The following is a 27025-nucleotide window of genomic DNA, read 5'->3' as shown; positions in this document are numbered from 1 at the left end:
GCAAAAACCGTCAAATAATAATTCAGACAGGGGAGCTCCGCACCCCCTGCCTGCCGCTAGGGGGTGCTGCAGCGCCCTCAGCACCCTCCTTCCCGCGCCCATGCTGTGAAGTGTGCACCTGTGCATGATCTGTTATGCTAATACGTATAGTAATGAGCAAAATTGTCCATTGGAACCCATATCAAAGGATGTTGGAATAGCAACGAATTTGACGAGTTTTGAATTTGCCGGGGAAATCTGCAGTCGACCTTCGCCTTCGTGGGCGTGGCTTGCGATCTACTGCGTGACGTCACGAGATGGACGCCGCCGCACTGTTTACATTCACCACCGTTCGTTTTTTCTCTTTTTCAAAGTCGAATTTCTCAACGTTTTTGAGCTAGTATTTTCCTGGAAAGTGTGTCGGAGTCGACTGGAAGTGATTGCCAATCGAGAAAACCTGACAATGGAGGCGACAGTGAAGAAAGAGGGATGAAAAACACAGGGGAAACGATGCATTGCCGCTGGCTGTAGTAATGTCAAGTCTGCCGAAGTGGCGATGTTTCTGTTCCCAAAAGATGAAGGTGAGCCTGGCTGGTGTCATTGTTTCGGAGATTCTTTGATTGATCATGATAAATAAAGGCCACTGGTCGATTCGAGAGAGAGAGAAAGAGAGACTGAGAGAGTTACAGGGTTGTTGTTAGCATCTGGTGCTAGCTCGGAGCTAACGGAGATTAGCTGTTTCAACAATAAGGAGAGGGAGAGTGCTCTCCTGTGGGACTGAGAGAGATAACGTCAGCTCAGGGAGGTAAACTGTAGCCTAAGTTATCTCAGTGGGTTTGGTCATCTATGTAAACAAATATTTCCATCTATGTAATATTAGTTGTATAAAATAGGTTAAGAAATCCTTCCAATGTTTTTTGATTATTGAAATATATGTTTCATATGAGTGTTGAGAGCTGTATCCATAAATCTCTTAATGTTGCCCTCAAAGTGCACCAAATTGATCACTTTCCTCATCTATCCTGTCCGAAAAGCTGTCCAAATCAATAATTTCTCTCACACTAGTATCACTTTCCAAAGTCTCCGCCATGTTTACAATCGCAACTGGGTACATCTTGTGACGTCACAGCCACTATCGTCTGCAACTTCCGTTAGGCTCAGACGGCAAAATTAATAATTCATTAATTCATTAATTATGAATTATTATAAATTATTTTAGCCATGAACAGGCACAATGATATGTAAGGAATGAAACTGCCATTTCATTTTGGTGCAAAAACATGCACTTCACTGGGTCTTTAATGTTTGGTAGTTTTGAGTACGTTATAAGTTGTTTAAGTGATTCATGAAAAAAAAAAAGTAGAAAAAAATGTTGATGTATGATGATTTAATAGCAGTTATTATGGGCGTGTACATTTTTGCCACGAAGGGGTCGAAAGGTTGAACATTCGAGGAGGGCACAAGGGTTAAGAGATGTTTTAATCATCATAGCAGCTAAATTTTCCCTATCATGAGCCATTCATTTAGCTGTCTACCTTTAGCTGCATTTAACGTAAAATCCTCCAGAGGCCCAACATCACCAATATTTAGCCCCCCGGTCTCCAACTGGAAGGTCAGAGTCTTCAGGAAGGCTGCTGTAGTGCTGGATCCTCTCCAGATACATTTCTGTTCTTTAAATCACTGTGAGTATTCTCAGAGGCACTAACTCAGCCAGTGTTATGAGAGGCTGTTCCTCTGGGTGAGGAATATGGCGGTGCTTAAAAAGGAAGCTCTGGGGTTTATGAGGATGTTGTTTGGTTCTGACAGAGGAAAGCTGCAGCACAAAATATGACATTTATACTGAGAAGTTCCAGCGTATGAATGAATCTGCTTTGAGTACTATCAGACGTGGCAATGAGCACTTCCTTCCATATTTCTGTTCTGTAATTCAACATTTGCCTTCCTCCTTTCCATTACTAATTCTCCCTCCATTAATCTCATTTTTTTTAATTCATTCTGCTGCCTAATTTTTCCTACTTATTTTCTACCCCTTTCCTTTCTTTCTTCTTTTGTTTCCTCCAATATTTTCCTTCTTCCGAGCATGATTCATTTCTTCCTCCTTTCACTTTTGTCTCCCTCCGCTCTTATGCACACCGTCTGATATGTACAATTAACGACAGATGAGAGAGACGGACAGACAGACAGACAGTACTTGTTGCTCTTGTTCTTCTCTCTCTGGGAAAGCCACTTATGGTAATAGGAGGTCTTGATCCTGTGGCAGTAGAAGAGCAGCAGCACTGCAGGCAGGATCAAAAGGAAGGCAAACAGCAGCCCCACCACCAGCCCCACCTGACCTGTGGACACACACACACACACACACACACACACACACACACACACACACACACACACACACACACACACACACACACACACACACACACACACACACACACACACACACACACACACACACACACACACACACACACACACACACACACACACACACACACACACACACACACACACACACACACACACACACACACACACACACACACACACACACACACACACAGCGTTGACATGCACGCTGATCACTGATATTAATAAGTCATATCCTGTTTCTGATTACATCTTGGATGAGATGTTTATGTAGCTCATGTGTTGTTATTACCTCCGGGAGGGCATGTTTACAGTCAGTTTGTTTGTTGTGTTATTTGTCTATCTGCAGGATTATGGAAAGACTACTGGCTGATTTTCATGAAACTTGCTTTAAGGGTCAAGCATGGGTCAAGGAAGACGGCATTAGATTTTCGAGGGGTCTGAATCCCTGGGGCACAGGGATCCTCGGCTGTGCTCTCCCAGTGACCTTCTAGTTAACACTCTGTTCATGGTAATCATGCAGCAGGTATCCAATTACTGTCTGTGCAGGTGTGTTTCTACATATCTACATATACAGGCCTACAGATCATGTTAGTTGGCTCACACCAAGATCTAAAAACACAGTTGTCTCTTTTACTCTTCATACATGTATATATGAACATTTCAGAAAATATAATGAACATCTAAAAATGACAGTTAAAGAATAATGTAATGGACAGTGAGTGATTGTCACTGAGTATTCTCATGAGAAGAAGCTTTTATTGACCGACAGTAAATAACGTCCCTGAACTTAAAAAAATGGGTGGATTTAATCTTTATTTTGTGAGGAATGATCCTGCACTTTCTAAAAGATAAAGACAGGCTAATGCTAACCCCTATTTCTGTAAAGTCCCATACAAGTAAATTGAAAGGCCATTTTCCTTCTCGATTTCCTGATAAACCCTGATGTCTTTCAAACTCCACATCCCCAGTGTGTAGAACAGAATTTCTGATAGTATTAGTAATCTGCATCGTCTGCCTGTCCTGTCATTAATTCAGCAGTCTGGACTTGCTGAGGGAACAACAGTTTGGGAACAGAGCTCTGGGTCCCGCACACCCCCAACAGAGGAGGATTAAACCTGATTGTTCTGCTGTGTCAGGGAGGAGGCCATGTTTTAGAACATAATCTCATAACAGTATCGTGGAGGGAAAACCTGCATTATGATACACAATTACCCGTGTGTGTGTCTGTGTCAGAACTTACTGTCATACTGAACAGGTCCACTGTCCACGCTGCCGCCCAGTCCTGGCTTCTCACAGAAGGGGGGGGCCCACCCGCGATTACAGTGGCAGTTCCCATTACTGTTACACACCTATGCATACAAACAAATGCAACAGTTAATGTGATTTGCTGTTCGGTCTCAGTATAATCTTGTATGTGTGTGCCTGGAGGTGCACCAGGCAAATTAGAAGCACTCATGTATTGGTTGCTACAGGTTACTGCATGTGTTCTAAAGGGATTTCCACATATTATATATATCATATACATATTCCCCTAAAATGGAGCAGAAAACTGACATAACAGGCAATGATATCCCACAGCTGTGTGTTTCCATTATCTATGTATAGTTTACATTTGTATGTGTTTTTTGTTTCTGACTGCTTAAATGGGTAATAATGTACAACTGCCCTGAGACCCAAACCAACAGCGGCCCTAAAGGCATCAGGTTCATTGAGTTCATTTGGATTCATTTGTTTAGTATCATACTCCACTAAAGCATATATGAACTGAAGTGGACCCTCTTAAATAAAAGTGCATCCTGAATGTACACATATATAATGTATCAACATTTGTTTTTGTGTTGATTCTAATCAATGAAAGACACATCATGGCACTGCTGTGTGGACTACATGCATTGAGTACTTAAAGGCAATGTGAAATACACACAGAATATACACACATTACAAAGTGTAAAATAAAATAGGTTAATAGGGCTCCAATTAACCCTTGGTGGGTGTTACATGCAACACAACTTTTCATAAAAACACAGCTAGTGTGTGTGCGCAACAGGCCAAAAGAGTAAATGTATATATAAAATACCTTTTGGTGGATGATATAACAATATAGCTAACTTGCTGAAGCATAAGGTTCAACCCTTTTCCACATCTATAAAGAAATGAACGAATAAATAAATACATACATAAATCAGTAAATAAATAAAGCTAGTAATTTCACCACACCAGATTTTGGAGTAATGACCAGTAAGCTGCCACCTTTGTGTCAAAACGTTGCATAAGTCGAAAAAAACCCTCCCTTTACTTCCCCATATTCAAACCACCTCGAAGGGATTGTAATGAACTTCTGTTATGAACTCAGACACTCAAGATGTAGGACCCAATTGCACGACCCGGGAGACAGAGGTCAAGTATTGGTAATATAATTTATTTTCCAAAAACAGCAAGATGAACAAAAAAATGGTCACTATCAAATCTCTAGCTGAGATGACAAAAATTGAGAAGAAAATGAAAGCGCTCATGTAGTGAGGATCAAAACTTTACAAGAGCACAAAGAGAGCATAGACCTGACCATGGCAAGAGACAAGACGAACTGACACTGAACACTGGGAGACATGGGAATTTAAACACATGACAACAAGACACAGGTGGGGACAATCAGGGGCGGGGCTGACGCTGATGAGCACAGGAGACACACAAGGGAAACAGGTGAAAACAATCAGGAAGCCTGGAATGAGAGATAAATGGTGAGTGAGAAAACAAACATAAAACAACATGAAAATTAACCTCTCTAGCATTTCTGTCGGTGTACAACAACTTGTCTCAAACTTGTGAAAATAAACTTTGTATCTAGAGGATAGCATTTAAAACTTGATTATTATCTTCAGTCATCTTGTCTTATTCCCCACCGCCAAGAAAACACTGCCATGCTCCGACTTCATCAATATGTAATTATCCTATCAGTGATTAACATGCCCATTTAGCCCATTAGCACTTCGACATGGAGGGGGCACAGTTGTTCACTATTTCTGGTACCTCTTTAACTGTAGGAGGCCTGGCGGCAGGGCCGGCCCTAACCAATTTGCTGCCCAAGGCAAGATTTTAGCTGGTGCCCCCCCCCCCCCCCCCACACAAAATGCAGACACTCACTATGACTCGCGCATGCATGCACGTGCACGGTTGTGGCATGACCACCAAAACAGAAAGATATGGACACAAGACGTGTGCAAATGTATTTAGTATTCTATCCATTTGAACATGATTTAAGTGGGGGGTGGACCTAACTTCCTCTCGGGGGGGGCTCGCTCCCACGAGAAGATTTTTTTAAATATTGAAGTTAAAAGCATCAATCTGGCGCACTTTGAGAGAAAGGAAAGTGATGCAGCAGATCAAAGAGTACCGCATGGAGCTCCAGGAGCAGGACCCGCAAAAGCAACAGAAGGAGGAGGCGGAGCGCATCATGGAGCGTCAGCTGCTGGAGGAGCTGGAGAGACAGTGACAGGCAGAGCTCACGGCCCAGAAGGCCAGAAAGGAGGAAGAAACATCTAAGCGGGAGGAGCTGGTAAAAATCCTGGAGGAGAATAACCGCCAGATGAAGAGCGAACTGGAGCGAGCTGCCGCTAAGAAGCTGGAGAATGTGAACAGCAGCCTGCAGCGTCACCTGCAACGCAGCACGGAGGAGAAGGGGGAGCACCAGAGGGAGCTCATCAGCACTAAGCAGCAGATAGCCACTCTGATGCAACTGCAGCGGCCCGGGCGGATCCCGCTCAGCTAGAGAGGCCGCAGTCCCGGCTCTCTAAGAAGAAACTGGCAGAGGAGAAGGAAACTAAAGACAAGGAAGATGCTCTTCTGGCCGAGGAGGAGCGGGTGAAAATGGCCGAAAAGATCTGCCAGGAGAGAGAGCGCGTCAGACAGCAGAACCAGCAGGAGCACATGGAGAGGAAGAATCAGATCCCGAAGAGAGACAAAGGGAAGCTTCCTTCTGACTTCACGCCCCCCCCCCTGAGGAAACTATGCTGCACAAGGGGAAGCAGAAACCTGGAAGCCAAGATTTCCAAGACACTGTCCTTCCAGGGGAGAGGGGTGAGGAAATGTAACAGAGGTGATCTTCGGGGCCATAGATCTCGGCTTCCGTTACGAATTGTGTAGTTTTGTTGGTGGTGAAACGTATGTAGTGTGTGCATCTGTATGTGTTTTAGGTTGTCTGTCTCTGTTTGCTGGTTTTATGTTGAAAAGTGTTCCCCTTCTCCCATGTCATTTACTCCTGATTATGTTCACCTGGTGCCCTGTGTTGTCTCCTCCCCCCCACCTGTGTCTAATTGCTGATTAGTGTGTGTGTGTTAGGCTCTGTTACCCTGTCTGTTTTGGGGCAGGTAGTGTGTTTGAGATCCTTGTGAGAGATTCCACCAATACTTAACTCGATAGCATGTCTGCATGTAGGGGAGGAAACTTATACAAAATGTACACCACCCCAAATTGATCATGTTGTTGATAGTGCTACAGATGCGCTGCGAATAAAATTAGACTCTGTTGCTCCTTTGAAAAAGAAGAAAATAAAACAACATAGATTAGCTCCATGGCATAATGCCGAAACCCGCAAAATAAAGCAAAAGTCGAGACAACTTGAACGGATATGGCGTTCCACTAAACTTGAAGAATCTCGTTTAATTTGGCATATTACTCTCAATGAATATAAGAAAGCACTGCGTAAAGCGAGAGCAGCATACTACTCTTCATTAATAGATGAGAAGAAGAATAATGCAAGATTTCTTTTCAGCACTGTAGCCAGGCTGACAGAGAGCCACAGCTCGACTGAGCCTTCTATTCCCATAGCACTCAGTAGTAATGATTTTATGTGCTTTTTTAATGATAAAATTGTTACTCTTAGAAACAAAATCAATGACCTCTTGCCTTTGACCAGTATAGTGTTATCAACAGCTCCCGGAAACGTAAGTTCTAATATTACACTAGATAGTAAACTAGAATGCTTTTCAGCCATAAACCTTGAACAATTAAATTCAATGATTCTCTCTTCTAAACCATCAACGTGTATCTTAGACCCGATTCCAACTAAGCTGTTAAAAGAAGTTTTTCCATTAATTAGCACTTCTTTATTAAATATTATGAATATGTCTTTATTATTAGGCTATGTTCCAAAATCATTCAAAGTAGCAGTGATAAAACCGCTTCTTAAAAAGCACAACCTCGATCCAGAGGTTTTAGCCAACTATAGACCTATTTCTAATCTTCCGTTCTTCTCAAAAATTCTTGAGAAAGCAGTCGCAAAACAGCTGTGTGATTACTTAAAAAACTATGATTTATTTGAAGATTTTCAGTCTGGCTTTAGAACACAACATAGCACAGAGACAGCTCTGCTTAAAGTCACAAATGACATTCTAATAGCCTCTGACAAGGGACTTGTCTCTATTCTTGTCTTGCTCGATCTTAGTGCTGCATTTGATACTATCGACCATGATATCCTATTGCAAAGACTAGAGCACTTAGTTGGCATACAGGGAACTGCTTTAGGCTGGTTTAGGTCCTATCTATCTGAACGCTCTCAGTTTGTACGTGTCAACGATGAATCTTCCATGCAAACCAAAGTTAGCCATGGAGTGCCACAGGGCTCAGTGCTTGGACCTATTTTGTTCACACTATATATGCTTCCGTTAGGCAATATTATAAGGAATCATTCTGTAAACTTTCATTGTTATGCGGATGATACTCAACTATATTTATCAATCAAGCCTGATGAAATTAATCATCTAAATAAAATTCAAGACTGCCTCAAGGACTTAAAAACGTGGATGACCTTACATTTTTTGATGTTAAACACGACCAAAACTGAAGTTATTGTACTTGGCCCGAAGAATCTACGAAACAAATTATCTAAAGATATATTAACTATGGATGGCATTAATTTGGCCTCCAGTGAGACTGTAAGGAATCTTGGTGTTATATTTGATCAGGATTGATCCTTTAACACCCACATAAAATCAATTTCAAGGACCGCCTACTTCCATCTACGTAACATTGCAAAAATCAGGCATATCTTGCCTCATAACGATGCAGAGAAACTAGTCCATGCATTTGTTACTTCAAGGCTGGATTATTGTAACTCCTTATTATCAGGGTGTACCAAGAATACAGTCAAGTCGCTTTAGCTGATTCAAAATGCTGCAGCTCGTGTACTAACCAGAGTTAGGAAAAGGGACCACATTACTCCTGTTCTGGCTGCCTTACACTGGCTCCCTATAGAACACAGGATAGAATTTAAAATTATTCTTCTCGCCTACAAAGCCCTTAATGGGCAGGCGCCATCTTACCTTAAAGAACTCATTATACCCTATTGTCCTACTAGGGCATTGCGTTCCAAGAATGCAGGGTTGTTGGTTGTTCCTAGAGTCTCTAAAAGTACAATGGGAGCCAGAGCCTTTTCTTATCAAGCTCCACTTTTGTGGTATCAGCTTCCAGTTTGTGTTCGGACGGCAGACACCCTATCCGTTTTTAAGAGTGCGCTTAACACCTTCCTTTTTGATAAAGCTTATAGTTAGGGCTGATTAGATTCAGCCCCTAGTTTTGCTGATATAGGCTTAGTTTGTCGGGGGACATCTTACTTCTTCCTTCTCTCTGTCTATACCTGTGTACTCTCATGTTCCGATTAACCCAGCTTCCCCAAATTTCTTTCTTTTTGGTGTCTATATACGCCAGGATCCGGAGTCATGGATGATCCTGCGGTCCTGTGTCATGGATCGCGAGTCCTGGATCTTGAGTCGTGGCTGTGGTCCTGGATCACAAGTCCTGGATGGATATCCTCGTGGATTCATCTTCCTATTATACACACATGCATTTCCAAACATTTGGACTACCTATGTTGCAAATGTATTATCTTTTCAATTTACACACGGCATCTATTGCACGTCTGTCCGTCCTGGGAGAGGGATCCCTCCTCTGTTGCTCTCCCTGAGGTTTCTCCCATTTTTCCCTTTAAACTTTGGGTTTTCTCTGGAAGTCTTTCCTTGTACGATGTGAGGGTCTAAGGACAGAGGGTGTCGTAGTGTCATACTGATATTCTGTACAAACTGTGAAGTCCACTGAGACAAATGTAACATTTGTGATATTGGGCTATATAAATAAACATTGATTGATTGATTGATTGTGGCTGGTGACTGTGCTCACAAAAACAGCAAGATTGAGGCTGTGTCCTGGGATCGAGTTTAATAAATGCCCACACCGGGTTATATTTTTGGACGTTCTGCCTCTGCCTCCTTGCTTGGTCGAGCCGCTTCACAGGGAGTTTGATTTATTTTTAAACTAACACAAATACAAAATTAAAACCTAAAATTGCACACTAAAACCATTATTTCAAAAAAATAACTATTTCACATAAACCTCTGGTTTTTACTGGGGCTGGGGCATTTCCACTTGATTTGGGGGGGGGGGGGGGGGGGGGGGGGGGGTGCGCCATAGTTTATGGACGCTGTACGCAATATAGGCGTAGCTCTGTTAGTATAAGATAATAAGATGTACTTTGTTGGTCCAAAATAAAAAATATTATGAAGTAATAATCTTTTTTTATTTCTAACTTTTTTTAAATGTAATTTTTGGCGCCCCCCCCATTGATTAATGCGCCCTTAGCATTCGCCTATACTGCCTATGCCAAGGGCCGGCGGGGTTTCTTTGTGAATATAAACTTTTTCAGTTTTTGAAAAGCAGTTTTGTCAGTAATATTCATACATGAAAGGTAAACCTTTATGAAATAAAATGCCATGACCTTGATTTATACACATCATTGATAAATAACTTAATCTGCCAGAGTAAGAATATGTTTTGTCTTTCTTTATTGAAAATTTGCTAAATAGATGCTAACCAGTTGAACTTTCAGAAGTGAGCAATACTCTACTTCCCTGCTAATTTTCCACGTTTATTTGTAAGGATATCCAGTGCACTCCCAAAGCCCGAGGATCATGATTAATCATATGATAATGCTAAATTACAAAACACAGGAGCAGACCATAAACTGGGGGAAGGCAAAACGGTCTATTTAGAATAATCCTGACTCAAAGCCACTTCCATTATCCATCTGATGTTACACTGACAGGAGAGAACAAAAAAGGGTCAAACAGCATAAAACAACATAGTGAAGAAAGAGAGGAAGAGGATTAAAGGAGAACAGGATATATCTTGTGTTTTTCTTTTCTATCCTAAAAGTCTAAATTCTAATCAAATAAACTGCTTGGTTAGCCTGTTGCTTAGAAAGTAGTTGTTGTGTGGCCTGCAGTAAAAAACACATGTTTTTAGCCAAGGTTTGATAGAAAACTGTATCTGCAAGCTGGGAAAAAAAGACGGTGCTAGAAGCCTGGTGACACGGCTACTTTAGCTACGGCTAAAAACGCTAGCCAACAGGGGAACACTAACGCTAATGGACAATGGCCATGTAATATTAGGAAAAGCACAGGTGTATTTAAGATAGCTGTATTCCAGCCTGTGTTGTAGTGCATATAGACTCACTGCTACAGCTTACTGGGACAGTTGGAAATTAGATATGAAGTATATATACGATGAAAAAGGCTGATAGCTCTCCAAATGTCATAACTGATAGCTAGTAAGCTAGGTGGTATGGTCGCTGACCGAATGAAACAATGATAAGAAGCATCATTTGTATCTATACTGCTGTCTCATAACTGTCTGCAAATCACGTATCTGTGGTGAAGCAATTTATAAGCCAATAGATCGAGTTTATAACCTGACAGATTCTCTGACCCTGGAGCAGTGTAACTACATGGTAAATTGACAGTAGTTATAGCACTTTATCCAGTCTTTACGCCCCCTCAACGCGCTTTACATTTACAAGTCAAAATTCATCCATTCACACAGAGCAATGTGTCACTTGCTCAGGGAAGCTAACTTTCAAACAATACATTCCAACCCAGTCTCATGGCATTTCGTGTTCACCAACACGATTTTTAATCTATTGATTCGTGTTCACCAACACGATTTTCCCCTTTTTTTCGTGTTGCACAGTACGATTTTAAAAGCAATGTATTTTTAATGGTAGTCTCACGGCATTATGTCTTATAGGAAGACCGGAAGCTGGGTGGCATGTTCTTACTCAATATCAAGCAACAATTATTGCTTTTATTTGAAATCGTATAATTTCTGACTTTTGTTGCCGTCTGTGAGGAAAATAAATGGGGCTGAGAGCCTCAGGATACTGAAATCTGTATTTTTAAAATCTTTTTTTCCTTCTAATTTGTTATTCTTTTCAAAATAACACACTATTATTTACTCAACAATAACACACAATTATCCTTGTTTTTATTTATTGGTTTATTTCCATAATCTCTGGCTTTTTTGGCGTCCGTCAGGAACTGAATTTCAAAATAAAAATAACCGGAAACAGAGTAGGCCTCTAGGAGTTTAGGATGGCCGAAGACACTACACTACCCATAATCCCCAGCTATCGTTTAGGACTACAGTCCCCGTGATTAACCTTCAAGCTCTGGGATTGGATGTTGGAGTGGCAGTGCACCAAGGTTACGCCGAGCGTCAAACAGCTGTTTGAAATGGAACGAAGCCACGCCAGACTATCCAAAACTGGAATCGAAAGCCTCCCCAGAACTACACATGCTGGCTATTGTGTTTCGCAAAATGTTCTATGGGACGTCTCTACTGAACGTTTTCGTTTTTCTCACAATTATAAGTTGCCATGACATTGGTGTTATCAAATGTAAAACATATAATTAATAAATGGGTGAAAATCGCTTGTGTCCATAATGCGCAGCATTAATATTTACCCACATGACAGCTCAATGTTACTTTGTAATTCTACTCCAATACAATTCAGAGGTTAACCTGGTATTTTTACTCCACTACACTTCAAATGTCAAATGTAAAAGTCAGCCGAATTAGTGTTGATACTGCAAGGAGATGTATTGTGTGAAGAGACATTGAAGATGTTGTTTAATTGTTGATATAGTTATGATCCACATCAAGTATTCAGTTTCGGCGGCATTTCTTCCAGTTTTTCCAAAGGTCTTCTCATCAGGGCTCTATAAATAAAGAACTACGGCAGATCTGTAATATGTAATGCATCCGAACCGTGTATTACAATGCCGTTATGTGATGACTTTCAAAGAGAAAAGCAAGAACACTCGGAATTAAGTATTATTTTATTCCTTTAAAATGTTTTTCCGATTTCATATCATATAAACACCAAATCCCAGCATGCATTGTGGCTAAAACATCCAATCAGCGAGCTTAAACCATAGCTGAGGATCTTGGGTAATCGCTCAAAGTGCCTACGTCTGTTTCCGGTTATTTTTATTTTGAAATTCAGTTCCTGAAGGATGCCAAAAAAGCCAGAGATTATGGAATCAAACAAATAAATAAAAACAAGGATAATTGTGTATTATTGGTGAATAAATAACAGTATGTTATTTTGAAAAGAATATCAAATTAGAAGGAAAAAAATATTTAAAAAATACAGATTTCAGTATTCTGAGGCTCTGAGCCCCATTTATTTTCCTCACAGACGGCAACAAAAGTCAGAAATTATACGATTTAAAATAAAAGCAATAATTGTGGCTTGATATTGAGTAAGAACATGTTTTTATGAACTACACAGCTTCCGGTCTTCCTATAACACGTAATGCCGTGAGACTACCAATAGAAATACATTGCTTTTAAAAACGTGCTGTGCAACACGAAAAAAAGGGGAAAATCGTATTGGTGAACACGAATCAATAGATTACAAATCGTGTTGGTGAACACGAAATGCCATGAGACTGGGTTGGACATTCATATATCGTTAGCCATGCCATCGGGACCAACTCGGGGTTCAGTATCTTGCCCAAGGATAGATTGACATGTTGACTGTAAGGGCTGGGAGGCTGCGATCACATCGACATCCTTTTAATGGAAAGATGACGGCACACCACTTTAATATGCTTATACCCCATTATATCTCTAACAGACACCAGCTGTCAGTGAGGAACCACAGCCTGCCAGCTCAGAGGCAGGAGCAGTTCTGATGTAACTCCAGAGTCCTGTTGTCTTCCTTTCAATACTAGATTTAACACATTTTAAAAATATCCATGAGGGATCTTAGTGGGACTTTAACGCTTTAGATCTGATGATGGCAGAGAGGCTTAACTTTGAATTTGTAACTTGTAATGAATCTGTAATACAGCCTAAAACTGAAAACCCAAAGTTTCCACATGTATTCAAACTGGAGTAAGGCTTGGAATAACAAGACAGGGGACCTGGGGGGATAACAGTCAATTGTTCAATTCTGAATGAAAAAAAAACACAGGTTTTATTTTCCTTTGGCTATGCAAATATTACACTGCAGACAAAAGCACGTCAGCAGCTCTGGTCTGAAAGCCCTCAGCTATCCGAAAAACCGTGGTGCTGGAACAATGGCAAAGTTCTGCCATATTGCATTACACTGCTGTTTGTGTCCTGAGCCAAGCGGAAACATAGACAGAAAAATGAAAAGGTAAATCTGAGACCGGCTAAGCGTTTCATTTTGCTTATAAGATCAAGATCTATTGTCAAGGGTAACTGATCAACTAGTAATTCAGTACGATGTGTATTAGGGATGTAACGATACCAAAAACTCACGGTACGATAATATCGCGATAACAAGTCCACGGTACGGTATTTATCGCAATATTGAATTCTCTTTTTTTTTTTATGTTTTACTTGGAAAAATGTTCTTTGTTAAATAATAAATCTGATTTGTACAGCATTATAGTAGGATAGCAGTATTTTAAAGTGTCAAAAACAAAGTGACAGTAACAGCCTGGAACAAGAAAACCAGTGTTTTTGTACCTACTAGTACTACCAAACAAAGTAGGCATTTTCTTTGTGCCACTGCACCTCACAAATAAACAAGGACATTTAATAATCAGACCCCGCAATAAAATAAATCAAGTTTCACTTAAGTTTTTCAAGTAACTCAACTCTAACTCACAAAGTCACTCACTCAGCATCATCAGACAGGTTTTTAGGAATATGAGCATGTCCACATTTCCAGGTAGAAGCTGGGATGTTTGGGCGTTTACAATATCCCCTGCTGTAGAAAAAAATCTCTCGCTTGGTACTGATGTTGCTGGGACAGCAGTGGTCGCGTTAACCGAATATTTTTTTAACAATGACGGAAAAATCTGAAAGCAGTCTGTCATTTTGACAGATTAGAACAAACTCGGAACAGCACCAAAGTTTCCCCGCAGCAAGGCTCTGGTGTTATGCCGTGTTATGCATGCCTTCCAAAAGGAAATTATATAGTTTCCAAACCGTACTTTGCCGTACAGATCATTGAAATGTCTGGGAGTTTTTGCTTTACGCTGTGCGCGCTCCCGCGAGGTGCATGCATATCTCGGTGGGCATGCATAACACGGCATAACACGGCCCCCCCCCCCCCCCCCCGTTGACAGTTCGCTAGCTCTCTCTCCCCCTCTGTCAGCGCGACACGTTTGTTGCGAGTTCAGACCCGACGGGTAATAATGGACTATGACGGATATTTTACGATCCTTTTGGTCAAAAGGACGGACAGCGAAAAAGTCTAACGCCACCTCAGTGGGACAGAGAGATATGCTTTGGCCATGGGTGACAGCAGTGGGTCAAACTGTGCATTGTCCCTCCACCACTTCAAAAACAATAACGTTTTTGCCAAGAAGGTAAGGCTTATTGACAGGGCGAGATATACTCTTGGTACTTGTCAATGTCTCGAGGTATGTACATGTAGCCCTGTAAATACGATGTCCTTTTGTGTTCTGTTGTTTTATGTTCATTTTGCTGCCATGTTGGACAGGTCTCTCTTGAAAAAGAGATCGATGATCTCAATGGGACCACCTGGTTGAATAAAGGTTAAAAAAAAAAAAAAGTGTTTAAAAAAAAATTGGGACGTTTATTTATCGCGATACCGTGATATTCGGTATATCGTTACATCCCTAGTGCAGGGCTTCCAACACTCACTCATTGAGCGTGAGAGTCACGCAATTAACCCATATCTCACGCATTCACGCCACACTTGCCTTTCCTCACGCTAAGTTTTCGTCCAAAATAAATGTATATAAATATAAAAATAAAGTGAAGGAACAGCAAACCGAGCGGTCTACGAAATGAGACGGTCTTCTGGCTTAGTTCAGTAAAGTTGGAACGATATTGGGAGATTCTGATTTCACGGATCAATAACTCATGAACAAAACGTTATTCAGACACAAATGAAGTCTCCTAAGTACCGTGGTAAGGTTGACAATGAACTACAATCACATTTTGATCAAAAAAAGCCGCGCCGTCCTCCGAGCTGGACACATTACATTGGTCTCTATCCGCAGCCGGAGAAGAAACCAGTGCTCAGGGACCGTCTGCAAAGTGCAACTCCAAAAAAACAGAATACAATAATATTCAATCACTATTATACAGCTTATTACTACCAAACTCACTACACACATCAATAAATATTTAAATATGGCATCATCTTAAATAACTTTACTATTATACAGTATATTTCTACCAATCTCACTATTTGCATTGTTGTTGTTAGCATCTGGTTAGCTAAACGGATATTAAAAGCTGTTTCTCAAACAATGAGAGGGAGAGCTCTGTCCTGTCAGACTGAGAAAGATAACTACAGCTCAGTGAGGTAAGGGACTCTCTGAGTGTTTAGATAGTTAACTTTAGTCTAGTTATCTCAGTGGGTCTCAAACGTTTTAGTCACCATTTATGAGAATAAATGAAAAACAGTTATGAAATACTATGTGACAGTAAAACAAGAATACAGTTTAAAAGGTGAGTGATTTGTAAAATATCCATAAAGAAAAAGAAAATCTGTTTACCATAAATAATTTTTGCTCTCAAAGTGCACCAGGTTGATGCATTTAACTTCAATATTAAAAAATATATATATCTTCCCGGGGGAACATGCCCATTTTCACTTCCGCATAAAAAAGCCTCCGCACGTGACCTCCCGTGTGTGACGTGACATGGGGGAGAGCGGCCGGTCTAACGTATGAATAAACATGGTCACAATGCTAGTTTTGACACAGAAGAGGTTGAAAATATATATTCGAATGCATATGATTATAATTATGAGCCTGCTATACGTCCAAGAGACCAGGAGCAGCCAAGGATTAGAAAAAATAACGGCCATCGGAGAGAAATGGAGCTTTGGTGTGTGCGGAACCAGTGGAGAACAGAGCAGCTGTCTTGGTGAGTGACCGGCGTTAGCTACATTTAATGTTAGCTAACGTCAGTCACATCACAACATTGTAAAGTTAGCAATCATATATCAGGCTATAACTAAAGTACTATTGATAATATAGTAACGTTACTGGCAGGACTGTTGATACTGATCCATAACAGAAACTAATGCGCAAGTATCAGCCGTATCTCGCGTTACCTAATGCAACTCCACACTACGTCTTACGGTGCTGTGTACAGGAGGGGAGATGCAAGATACGGCTGATACTTGACGATCTGGCGCAGAAAGGTTGTGGAGCCTCCGTTGATATGCCGTTGTAAATGGCTTGATGGAAAGCAGGTGTGTAGTCGGGGAGGGTGCACGGCTGATTGCAGCAGGTGAGTGGAGGTTGAGCCGGGAGCCAGGAGTGACAGCCACCTGTCCCACACAAACAACACAGACAGGGGGAAACAAACACAAAGTAGACGGCTGGAGCAGTAGCCACCACAGCGTTACCTAATGCAACTCCACACACTATGTCTTACGGTGCCGTGTACCGGAGGGGAGAGAGAGAGAGCAGCGAAGGGGGGGAGAGAGATGTAATACGGTTTCCTGCTAAAGCTGTGGAGAGTATGTGCTGCAGGGAGGTGGATGCACAACACACCCAGGAACGAAAGCTAGCTTCGGTCCTTTTCCCGTGAGGGAAACTGTGGACTCGATGTCCTGACAGGCTGGAGTTTGTGCAGGTTGCACAAAGTCCAGCTCACCATGATTACAAATGGTGAAATGCAATGTAAAATGACCGAAAAAATACCAGCTCACTAAATCACAACCGCTCAAACCAACTACAAACTACTACCGCGGATTGGGAAGAGAACGAGTCCGAGAAAGTTGCTCCCCCATGTGACGTAATATGAAGCGTTTGACGTATGACGTTAAAAAAAAGCAGTTTTTAGTAGCAGAGCTCAAAACGGCTCCTTTTCCTCTGAATTCCTGCCCTTATGTCTTGTAAAACATATCAAATGCTGCATTAACATTTTTAATTGTACTTTTCAGGCAAGGTTGAGCATAAATGTAATAAAAAAAAAAAACCTGCAAGTTGCTCTTTAAGACATCCATCTGTCCATCCACCCATTGTACTTTTTTTCATCTCTTTCGATACTTTGTTGTAACAATGTATATTCCAATTTGTGGGACGAATAAAGGAATCCTCATTCTGATAAATCTATCCATGTTTTATACCTTCCTATCCATTGCAAACTCATTAAATGCACACATAGGCTTTAGGCTATGTTAGATGGGGTTCCTTGAACAGACAATTCAAAGTATCCACACCATGTAATTAAACCTCACTGTTCAATAACGACTTTAAAGGTCAAAGTCAGAGTTTCCTGATAAATAACACCTATCTGCATCACCATCTTCTCTCTGAATAACAAGTGTTTAAGCCCCAAACACTCCACTCCGGAGCTTGGTTGCTGACTTATAAACTATGTATGATTTCTCCCTATCTGCCTCAGGTTTTGTTGTACTGCTCCGATGAATAGTTCATCACTTCAGTTGCTGTTGTATTCCAGCAATCTATTTTCCTGCCGTTTACGACAGCCTCTCAGTGACAGCGCTGCAAAACTCTACCTTTGCCCAAGGACACAGTGTGACAATAAGATTAGGGAGCTAGGCCTGGCAGCTAAGTGAGTTGAGTCTGTTGCACAGCTCCATATGCTTGAGTGTTTGTTTGTGTGTGTGTGTGTGTGTGTGTGTGTCTACCCCTTTTCCGTGACAGCGTGTGATGCAAGTCTCCAGCTCGGTAAAAGAGGCATTTTGGCATCGGCGGTCTCTGCACACCTGTGGAAACACAAGCAGACAGATCACATGCTGTGTTAGAGATTACAGTGCACACTCGGACACACACTTTGTGATCTGCATTCTGCCTGACCTTGGGCTTTGGAACAACCTGACTGCCTAAAGAGATTGGCCAAGTAGCAACAGTATCCTGTTTTGAAACCGCTTCCAAAATCACTTCTTGTATAGATCATCTTTTACAGCTTGAAATTATGTTTATTGATCTGCCTTTGCCAAACACATTTGGTCTCTACGGATCTTCCAACACTCATTTCAATAAGCCGTTTGCATCAATGCTGGAGTGGTGTTTTGTTTCAGAAGGAGCTAGTTGCCTTGCTTTTCAGATGTTAAGAGGGACTTGTTATGGGTACAATCAGAGTTTAGTGGTGTGAGGGGGGACACTGATCTGGGGTCAGAGACTCTGTCAGGATGGCAAGGGGATGAGGCTGTTCGTTTTTGCATGTCAGCATTGTGAAGAGAAAGCGTCAAAGAGGAATCAACACATCGATAATAGAGGGTGCTGAAAATACACCATCTCTGATAAAACACCTTCGAACAATGAGCAAATACAGAAGTGCTGTAAGGAAATAAGTTTTACATGTATGACAATGACATAAAAACCTTCACTCCTGTCAAGTCAAAGCTTTTCTTGCAAACTGCAGGTCATTATGCAGCACTTTTCACTGAGTTGCATTAGCACTAATAACAGTATTTGCATTAGTAGTGTATCTGCTAGTGTAACCTGTTGTTGTTGTTGCCTCACCATTGTTTGCTCAGGGATTCATTTAGTGTAGGTGAATGTGTAACATTGTGATTGGAAACAGCAGCTTAGTGCTATGTATGCATTTACTGCTGAGAAATGGACTGTTCCATAGGACGACTCAAAACTCATCATGGCAGACATTATTCTCTGCTGCCTATTTATAATATATTACTCATGCAGCACCATTCAGTCCTCTCAGCGCCCGCACAATAGCTGAAATGGAATTCAAGTGGCTGGAATGTGCTGCGGAGGGAAAGCAATATAGACAGAGAAATCAAATGTATTGGTTGATCGAGGGGACTGCAGAAACCCCTCGCTCTGGTGTGTGTTTGTGTATGCATCCCATGCATAATTCAGCCCTCATTTTGTATGACTTTTTTGTGTTTCTGTATGTGAGTTAACTTGGAATTTATTATTCCATCTCCATCTGACTTTGCAAACCAAATCAGTGCCAGAAAAAGTGCCTTAAACAAACACCTGAAAGAACAGACCTGCTGGGTCCCTGTCACATTCATTTTGATATGAATTGGGCTTATATAAAACAAAAATTATTTAAATACGCTTACGGAATAATTGACTAATAGAAATTGGAACACAGGCAACAGAAAAAAAGAGAGATTGTGTGGGAGAGAAACTCCCTCTGGAGGGGACACAGGAATTGTAGCCGTTGCAGACCATATAGGAGAGAGTATCACAAAAAGCATAATAGGGCCACTTTAACACACCTCTTCATTCATCAGCCCCAGAGCCATATTAACATCAATCTCAGTCACGGTTTGTCATTTCAACCGGCAAAGGGCAGGCCTGAAGGTCTTTTTACAGCCCTTTGATAATAAAACAGAGTGGTAAATGACAAAAGATTTGATTATAGTCTTAGTATGCTAACCTGGAATAATTGCCACAGTGACAGTTAACATCATGCAGGTACATACACTTTCATGCAAGTAAACCACTATATCAAGTCACTATATCAAGTCACTATATCCAGTCACTATATCAAGTCACTATATCAAGTCACTATATCCAGTCACTTTATTCAGTCACTATATCAAGTCACTATATATAGTCACTACAGTATATCCAGTCACTATATCCAGTCACTATATCTAGTCACTATATCAAGTCACTATATCCAGTCACTATATATAGTTACTACAGTATATCCAGTCTCTATATCCAGTCACTATATCAAGTCACTATATCAAGTCACTATAGTCATTACAGTATATCCAGTCACTATATCTAGTCACTACAGTATATCCAGTCACTATATCTAGTCACTACAGTATATCCAGTCACTATATTTAGTCACTATAGTATATCCAGACAGTATATCAAGCCACTATATCCAGTCACTATATCAAGTCACTATATCAAGTCACTTTATCAAGTCAATATATCCACTCATTATATCCAGTCACTTTATCCAGTCACTATATCCAGTCACTATATATAGTTACTACAGTATATCCAGTCACTATATCCAGTCACTATATCTAGTCACTATATCAAGTCACTATATCCAGTCACTATATCAAGTCACTATATATAGTTACTGCAGTATATCCAGTCACTATCTAGTCACTATATCAAGTCACTATATCCAGTCACTATATATAGTCACTACAGTATATCCAGTCACTATATCTAGTCACTACAGTATATCCAGTCACTATATCTAGTCACTACAGTATATCCAGTCAGTATATCAAGTCACTATATCCAGTCACTATATCAAGTCACTATATCAAGTCACAATATACAGTCATTATATCCAGTCACTTTATCCAGTCACTATATCCAGTCACTATATCTAATCATTACAGTATATCCAGTCACAATATCCAGTCACTATATCTAGTCATTACAGTATATCCAGTCACTATATAAAGTCACTATATCCAGTCACTATATCAAGTCACTATATCCAGTCACTTTATCAAGTCACTATATCTAGTCATTACAGTATATCCAGTCACTATATACAGTCACTATATCTAGTCACTACAGTATATCCAGTCACTATATCTAGTCATTACAGTATATCCAGTCACTGTATCTAGTCACTACAGTATATCCAGTCACTATGTCCAGTCACTGTATCTAGTCTCTACAGTATATCCAGTCACTATATCTAGTCACTACAGTATATCCAGTCACTATATCTAGTGACTACAGTATAGCCAGTCCCTATATATAGTCACTACAGTATATCCAGTCACTATATCCAGTCACTATATCTAGTCACTACAGTATATCCAGTCACTATATCGAGTCACTATATCCAGTCACTACAGTATATCGAGTCACTATATATCGAGTCACTATATCAAGTCACTATATCCAGTCACTATATCCAGTCACTATATCAGGAACTTTTGTCTGACTGTCTCCTGATCCTTGGGCTATGGTAACCTTTACAAACATGACCACTGTTGTAAGCCAGAAAACATGATAAAAGGTCATACAAATTGTGAACCAGTACAGATTATAGAGCAGAAACACTCTTGCTTTTGTTCTTTCGTTGTAAGACTCATCATAAACTCTTCGAGCCTTAGTTGCTCAGTGCCTCCAGTCTCCTCTCCTCCCTCCTCTCTCTTCAGTTGAGGGCCAGTTCTCAGGACTTGGCAGGTGTTCAGGCTCTTGGCAAGGGGCCACATACAGTAATGGTTGAGTCCAATGTTGGTATTGATCAAAAGACCCTGTTAACCCAGTGGTCATTCCATGCTGTGGAGCTGGGGATATGACAGGGACAGGCTGTGATCTGATTCACCGCTCATGTAAAGGGGTTTCACTATTCAATTAAGCAACTATGGCATATTAATGATTAAATTTGAAGATGAAATATAGGTACAAGGTAAATCTGTTTATTGACAGACTCTTATATAAGGTCCCTTAAACCTAGGCTTTGATTGTAAAGCCCCTGTAACACTGTCCCGAAATTGACAGAGGGCATCTTAAGCCATCGTATGACCGCCGGTGGAGTTTCTCAGGCTCCGGCAGCAACTTCGTGAGCGGTGGCAAAATCTTTGGCATGCCAAAAAATTGCCGAAGGACCTTGCGAAGGTTAATTTTCGTGTTGAATTCGTGTGTCCATTTTTCCCTTCGTAAGGCCAGTGTGAGGGCATCTTGTCAAATCAGTCATCTTCGTCTTTACTTCGTCTGATCATCGGTGCCATCGGGCATTTTTCGCCTCATGAAGACAATATGAAGGAAACAAGAAGCTGCCCGATTGTCTTAGGAAGGCAACAGGACTACGTGATGCCCTCGCGATGCCATCATGTAGCCATCGTATTATAGTACGAAGACATCAAGATTGCATTTATTTCGCAACAAAATCATGTAAACAAATTATGTAAATAACCCAATTTGTTTTCTGTGAAACTAAAAAGGATATTAGATTGTTTTGTTACTTTCGTAGCAGTTGTATGTCTTAAATGTAATTTAAGTTAACTTCCTGTTTTATTTAGATAGAATAAAGTGTATGTTTAAATGTTGGCACCCCCCGAAGAGGCACAAGCTCTTACGTTGATTCTGGATACATTCTAAATCATCAGTAAAGTCTACGACCATATTTTAGTGTGTGGTTCGGGTGCCATCGTGTGGCCTTCTGTAGGCATCCTACTTGCTTCGGCTGTTGCTTGGCTGTTGACCAAGTTCGGGGCCATCTTGCCTCGTGCGAAATTCACAATTCCATATTCGTGTGTCCATCTGATGTCAATTTCGGGACAGTGTGATAGGGCCTTAACGGATTACGTGTGACGGGATTACAGGATACATTTTAATTGTATCCCCTTACAGTTACATTTAACAAAGGCATAATCAGAATACTGTAACAATTAAAAGTGGGGATTAAAAGAAGGATTACAACATTACAAATACTTAAAAAAAAAAAAATGTACATGTTATAGGTAGACGTACTGCTTGATATTCTTTTGGGTTTTATTTAGGGTACTTTCATCTCCTATTTGACATCTCTTTTTCTAAATGCATTTGGTGAACAACTGATTTATTAAACAAAAACACTGTGTTTAATTGATGTATTAAACTAAATCATAATTTGTAAACTATACTATTCTGTAGGTCTATCCTGTAAGAGGACACATTTGTGATACTCAATATCTGTTTTTTTTCTTTTCTCAGGTCACATTGTTCTGTTGTCTTACATTATTATTACATGTTACTTGTTAGACGCTTTTATCCAAAGCGACTTACATACTCAATACTGTGGGCAATCCCCACAGGAGAAATTTGGGGTGAAGTGTCTTGCCCAGGGACACAACAACATGCTGACTGCAGTGGGGTTTGAACATGTGACCCCCTGATCCCAACACCAAGGCTCTATCCACTGCGCCACACGCCTCCGTTACATAATACACTTTAGCAAAAATTTCTTATTGATATTTATTTTCGCTTTGATTTATTTACATTGAATTTGATATTGAGGTAATCCCAAACTAACGGAAAGGAATCAGGTTACATAACTTTTATATTTTGTTGCTTGGATTAGGTAACTGATTAAATGTTTCTACAGGTAACTTGTAATTGGATGGATTACATTGTTAAAGCCCCCTCCCCAGCCTTGCCCTGTGGGCCCACCTTGCCCTCCCCACACTTGGTGCCGGTCATCACGAGGCCGGGGTCCGGCAGGTCCCCCTGGCCGTCCTGGGTGCTGTAGACATAGGTGCCGCGGCACTTCACCTCGATGCCGTCCGTCTTGATGGTGGTGTCTATGGAGACGGCGTTGGTGCCTTTGGGCTTCTTGGCAGCACTGTGGCACTGGATCTTACCACACTTCGCATCGCTGGGCAGAGGAACATAACACAGAAACACTCAGCCTTTAAATTATAGGGCAGGTCATCAGAACTCAATGTTCACTTACTGTCACACAGAGAGCAGCTCCAGCAGCATGGAAGATATCTATATTTCATCTTTATTTCATGTAAATATTGCTATATCTTAATGTTTTAATGTTCTTTGTATGTGTACCTACTTGGCAATAAACCTGTTTCTGATTCTGAGGATTTGTGAGGCTTTTTTAAAGATTTACATTTTTACTGGGAATTAATGTGCTCTGATCTGAGAGCCCCTGACAAGATATGGGAGAGACAAATAAATGGTTAGTTTTGGTCATTTTATTTTGATCTGTTGACAATTAGAAATGTTTGGAATATAACCAGCCTAATTATTGTGGGTGTTAGTTCAATCTTACGTGCATATATAACATCATTTGATAGTGGTTGTCAGCCAATATTGCTACATTACCCACAGGAATTAGCTGTGGGTAGCAACCAATGAGATCAGTCAGAGCATTCAAATGAGCTAACAATTTTCACTCAAAATGAAATTAGATAAACTTGCTTGGATGTCGGTAAATGATGGAATGTATTTCTGATTTGCTTCTTTGTCTTGATCAATACTAGAATGAACATTGTTTTGCAGATGATAGAATCTTAAATGTCCCAGGCTGCACTCCAGCACTGTTTCGTAGTCACTCTGCCTGCGATGCTTTCTAATTATCACTCCATGATCACAGACTCGTTTTTAATAGAGAAAAGACTGGTATTCTCCAACTCTACCACTGACACTGACTATCCTGCCATTAAAACTTTAAATGTCAGTCACTCTTCGTGAGCCATACAAATACTTTGACCTGACAGCAGATCGTCATTCAAGATTCATACTCAACATTTGAGGCTAAAAAATGAAAGTTCTTGTATGCAGTATAATTAAAACGTGTCCTCTTCCAACCATAGACATTTTGGGCAGACAATCTTCATGTTTGTCCTTGAGAATTTAGACATTCTGCTCTGTCATGCTGCCCCATATTCACTTCAGACATTCATCCCTGTGTATCACATGACCAGATTCACATTCATCATTGCTCTCTGTCTCAAAAGATTTGTTGGAACTCCTTACACTCAACAAGAGAAATCCATCATATGTTATTCAGTTATAAAGATCTACTGTTGGAGCTTCCGAACTACCTCGCCTCTCTCATTTTACTCTATTAATTATCTTCCCCTGAGTCTCGCATTCCACCGGGAGATTTTAAAGCTTTATATCAGTTATTTTATGGTCGTTACTGTTTTTAAGTCTTGTTGATTCTGTTGTGTTGTTTCTGTTTTGCTGTTGTTGTTCTCAAGTCTCTTATGAATGTTAATGAGGCTGATTACATTGAGATTAAATCCAATCGTCTATGATTATTTACTTTAATATGATGCAAACAATACAGTCAATTATATTAAGCTTGAGATAAAAAGGACTATACTATCACCAGATATCTGAACTTTTGAAAATGATAAACCTTTATTGTAAACCCACATATACTCATTCTTAGGCCCCGGCCCCACGAGGACGAAAACGGTCGTTTGCGTTACTGTTTAGTGTCATATAGACCGTTCGGCCACACGAGGACGACCGAATATGACAGTAAACAACTGCGGAAACGATAACTGGTCCCAAGGTGGATAGAACGGCATACACAACGCTCTGGGGGGTCCAATGGCTCCGTGTGTGCGCCCTATACGATCATTTTCTGATAATGATGATGCAATAGCCCCGCCTCTCCCCACCTCTGCTGCTCACCCCCGCGTCAAAGTAAACTGCACACTGAATTCAGATTATTTATCTTTCTCTCGATATGGACATAAACGAGGGTGAAGTACAATCTGACAAGACGGAGACACGCAGCTCTGCTCACCTGCAGCTCCATCACAGCGGTGAACGGAGCAAAACACGTACACTTCAAGTCAGATCATCACCCTTAGCTATTTTAATTACCTCTCAAACTACCTAAACTAGTTATAAATATGTTTATGTTTACTGTCGGGTCACTCATTACTGGATCAGCTGCTGCATGAGACAGACACTGACGCTGTCAGAAGAGAGGGAGGAAAAAGAGAGGCTCCGTGTATTTTATTATTATATTATATAGAGTCGTTATTCATTTGTTTTAAAGCTCAATAAATAGCAAAGAAGACCTTTGACTGGCACTTTTATAATTTTGTCCGGAAGATTAAAACTTTAATACACGTTGACTGGCGAAAAACTCTGCCTGGTTCCCTCGATCCCCACCGCGGAGAATAAACAGAAGGGCAACCATGACAACCATGCTTCTTCGCTGCTTTTGTGGAGGAAGTTACAGCGCCACGTACAGGCTCCTGCATATGTACTGCAGCTTCTCCAGCTGTTGGAGCTAAACGGAGCTGTCGCGTGTGGACAGACACTATCCGGTGAACATTGCGTGTGAACGGAAGCTTTTTTGCGATTGCATTAATCCTATGCGTTTAGCCGTATGCGTCCTCGTGTGGCTGGGGTCTTAGTTTGGAGGTGCCTCATCAACACATTTTTGGGGAGAAAAGTCTGCTAACTGCCCTATTATCCTGATTAATATGGAGATTCAGATACCAGGTACACACACACACACACACACACACACACACACACACACACACACACACACTTTTACAACCCTGGGTCGTTAGGTCATTTGTGTGTACATTTTTCCCTCCTCCTGTGTCTGTGAGTGTGTGTGTGTGTGTGTGTGAGCAAGCAGGTGGTGCCCATTAGCTGATTAGCTACCTCCTGCATGCTGATCGGTCCACCTGAGGAGACAGGAGCATATTAAGCGGCAGCCATGCAGTTCCTCGGCCGCTCTCGCTGACTCCACTTCTCCTACTCCCATCGCTTTTTGATATTTTGTTCTATGGTGTTCCGAGCGCACTTTGGTATCGTTTGTCCTTCTCCTCTGGCTGCGGGCCAGTGTCACTTTACCTGTCTTTGCAAGACAGTTTATGTTCTCAGGAGTGCAAACCCTTTTGTTTTCTTTTCCCTTTTGGATCGATCGTTTTCTCATGTTTAAGGTAGTTTAGGTAAGAAGCCTGTATATT

At 41.0% G+C, this 27025-nt stretch overlaps 1 protein-coding gene across 5 annotated transcripts in view; it reads right to left on the bottom strand.

Moving 5' to 3' along the window:
• Nucleotides 1-27025, bottom strand: part of adam19a (ADAM metallopeptidase domain 19a) — a 355481-nt gene that overhangs the window by 18586 nt on the left and 309870 nt on the right. For all 5 annotated transcript variants that reach the window (XM_079669126.1, XM_079669129.1, XM_079669128.1 and 2 more), the window contains 4 exons: nt 23733-23937; nt 18296-18373; nt 3590-3698; nt 2171-2312 (listed from right to left, as the gene is read on the bottom strand). In XM_079669126.1, the coding sequence (XP_079525252.1) occupies nt 2171-2312; nt 3590-3698; nt 18296-18373; nt 23733-23937 (534 nt within the window). The remainder of the gene's footprint in view (nt 1-2170; nt 2313-3589; nt 3699-18295; nt 18374-23732; nt 23938-27025) is intronic.

The sequence above is a fragment of the Notothenia rossii genome, assembly GCF_949606895.1.
Source record: "Notothenia rossii genome assembly, chromosome: 3".
Taxonomy (NCBI): domain Eukaryota; kingdom Metazoa; phylum Chordata; class Actinopteri; order Perciformes; family Nototheniidae; genus Notothenia; species Notothenia rossii.
This window is presented reverse-complemented; position numbering and strand designations above follow the sequence as displayed.